This window comes from Phytophthora infestans, genomic scaffold, assembly GCF_000142945.1.
Source record: "Phytophthora infestans T30-4 supercont1.400 genomic scaffold, whole genome shotgun sequence".
Taxonomy (NCBI): Eukaryota; Oomycota; class Peronosporomycetes; order Peronosporales; family Peronosporaceae; genus Phytophthora; species Phytophthora infestans.
In genome coordinates this window covers 13,836-15,495 of record NW_003303360.1, presented here as the reverse complement: position 1 = coordinate 15,495, position 1,660 = coordinate 13,836, and the positions used below count along the sequence as shown (strand labels likewise).

Sequence of the window (1,660 nt, the reverse complement as noted above, 5' to 3'; positions counted from 1 at the left end):
ATCTAGAGGCCAGCACCGACGTGAAAGTCTGACCGAGAGCAGTAGCAATACCAATTGGAAGAATTCAGACTGTACACTTCGGAGGATTATTACGCTTGAAGGCCAAGCTGGATATTACTTTGAGTACCTGGTACTATGGTAATTTCAAACAAATAGCTCCGTAAGTGTTGATTTCCGACCACGAAATCCCTAGAGTATTAGCGCTTCTTGTGGGAAGTTTCGGTCATTATGGACAGTAAATTCGTGCTTGATCGGGGAAGGGATATTTTCCAGTTCATTCTCGTCCTTCGAATCATCTTCACGCTGTTCTCTTAACATTCTCAGCTCAGGACCAGCTTCGTTTTCTGTGTAGCCCGCATCAATTTCTTCATCCTCAAACACCTCGTCAAGAAACTCCCCCCACATCGTCAAAGTAGCTGGTCCATCAGCACCGTCACCCGGATCGTCATCGTCACTGTCATGGTCTGCATTCGATGACCCCTGTTGATGGGGTGAAGGTTCAAACAGGTTAGATCTGCTCGTAGCATCCATTATAATTTCTCTCTCAATGGGAGAAATAAGAAGCTTTTTCCTTGGATCCCCGGAATCAATCTTTTTAGACCGATTGCGAACATGCTTGGCAATGATGTGATAATCGAGGACTTTAGTTGGAGCCATACGATTGCGCTTTGCAGTGTGAATTACGCCAAGTTCACTAAAGAGACGCTCGCATGTGGCAGTATTTACTGCAATAGAGAGAACCCTCATGGCGAGTGTTGGAAGCTGGCTCTTGGGACGTTCCGTCGCAACGCACTCCCAGTACTCTCATGGTACATTGGGAAACTCGCTAGGCTTCGTTCGGGTAAAGCGACCTTTCATCCAGGCCAGCATATCACGTCGTATCTCGCAAATATCCTCAGTAGAAAACAGTCGCCGGAAATAGTAAACAGCAATCTTGCACAACGTGCCAGTTCCCGATACAGCGGTCTCAGGTAACTCTCGGGCGATCTCGGCGTACACTGGATGTAGTGCAAAGCCAATCATAAACAGGGGCTGCTCACACTGCGCCCAACGATGCTCAACGCACTCAACTAGTTTGTTACGACGGACAAGATGTTGCTGGAAACCCTCATAAATTTCCCGAAATGATTGCACGACATCTCCCAGGGTATTCTCATCTCGCTGAAGACGAAACGATGCGTAAGATATTGGCGCGATAACGGCTTCTGCTTCTTTTAGCTCTTCCCAAAATAGAGACTCACCAAAAACACGCAGCTGACTTGGAAAGTCAATATTGGTTTTGTATTGGCGGTACAGCGTTTGCAGAGCTGATTGAACGCGAAGCAAAGATGCCAAGCATCCTTGCATAGAGTTCCACCTTGTTTCGCACAGCGTACGTAGCCCCAAAGATTTCCCGTAAAACTTTTTCATGATTTTTTGAGCACGTGGTAGCCACTTCGAAGATGACGCGTTCAAAATGTTGACGGCCGTTGCAGCCTTGGATGCAATACCATTAAAATTCGATTTTAGTACAGCTTTCACGAGGTTGTTGACGTCATGCGCAAAACAAAACAAGAAAACAACCTGCGGCCACCGAATGGCCAGAATCCGGCGAGCACGTCCACACTGTCCTGCATTATCCGTCGCCATTGCTCCAACACACCACCCTTCTAGTTGGACT

The 1,660-nt window shown here is 47.2% G+C and overlaps 1 protein-coding gene across 1 annotated transcript; it reads right to left on the bottom strand.

Annotated features, from left to right (window-relative positions):
• Window positions 1-595: 595 nt before the first annotated feature.
• PITG_21518 (uncharacterized protein) lies at window positions 596-1,347 on the bottom strand (the record flags this gene model as incomplete). The annotated part of the gene is made up of 3 exons (XM_002894831.1): window positions 596-615; window positions 696-742; window positions 824-1,347. 3 exons carry the CDS (start codon window positions 1,345-1,347, stop codon window positions 596-598), a joined length of 591 nt encoding a protein of 196 aa, XP_002894877.1.
• Between the last annotated feature and the right edge of the window lie 313 nt (window positions 1,348-1,660).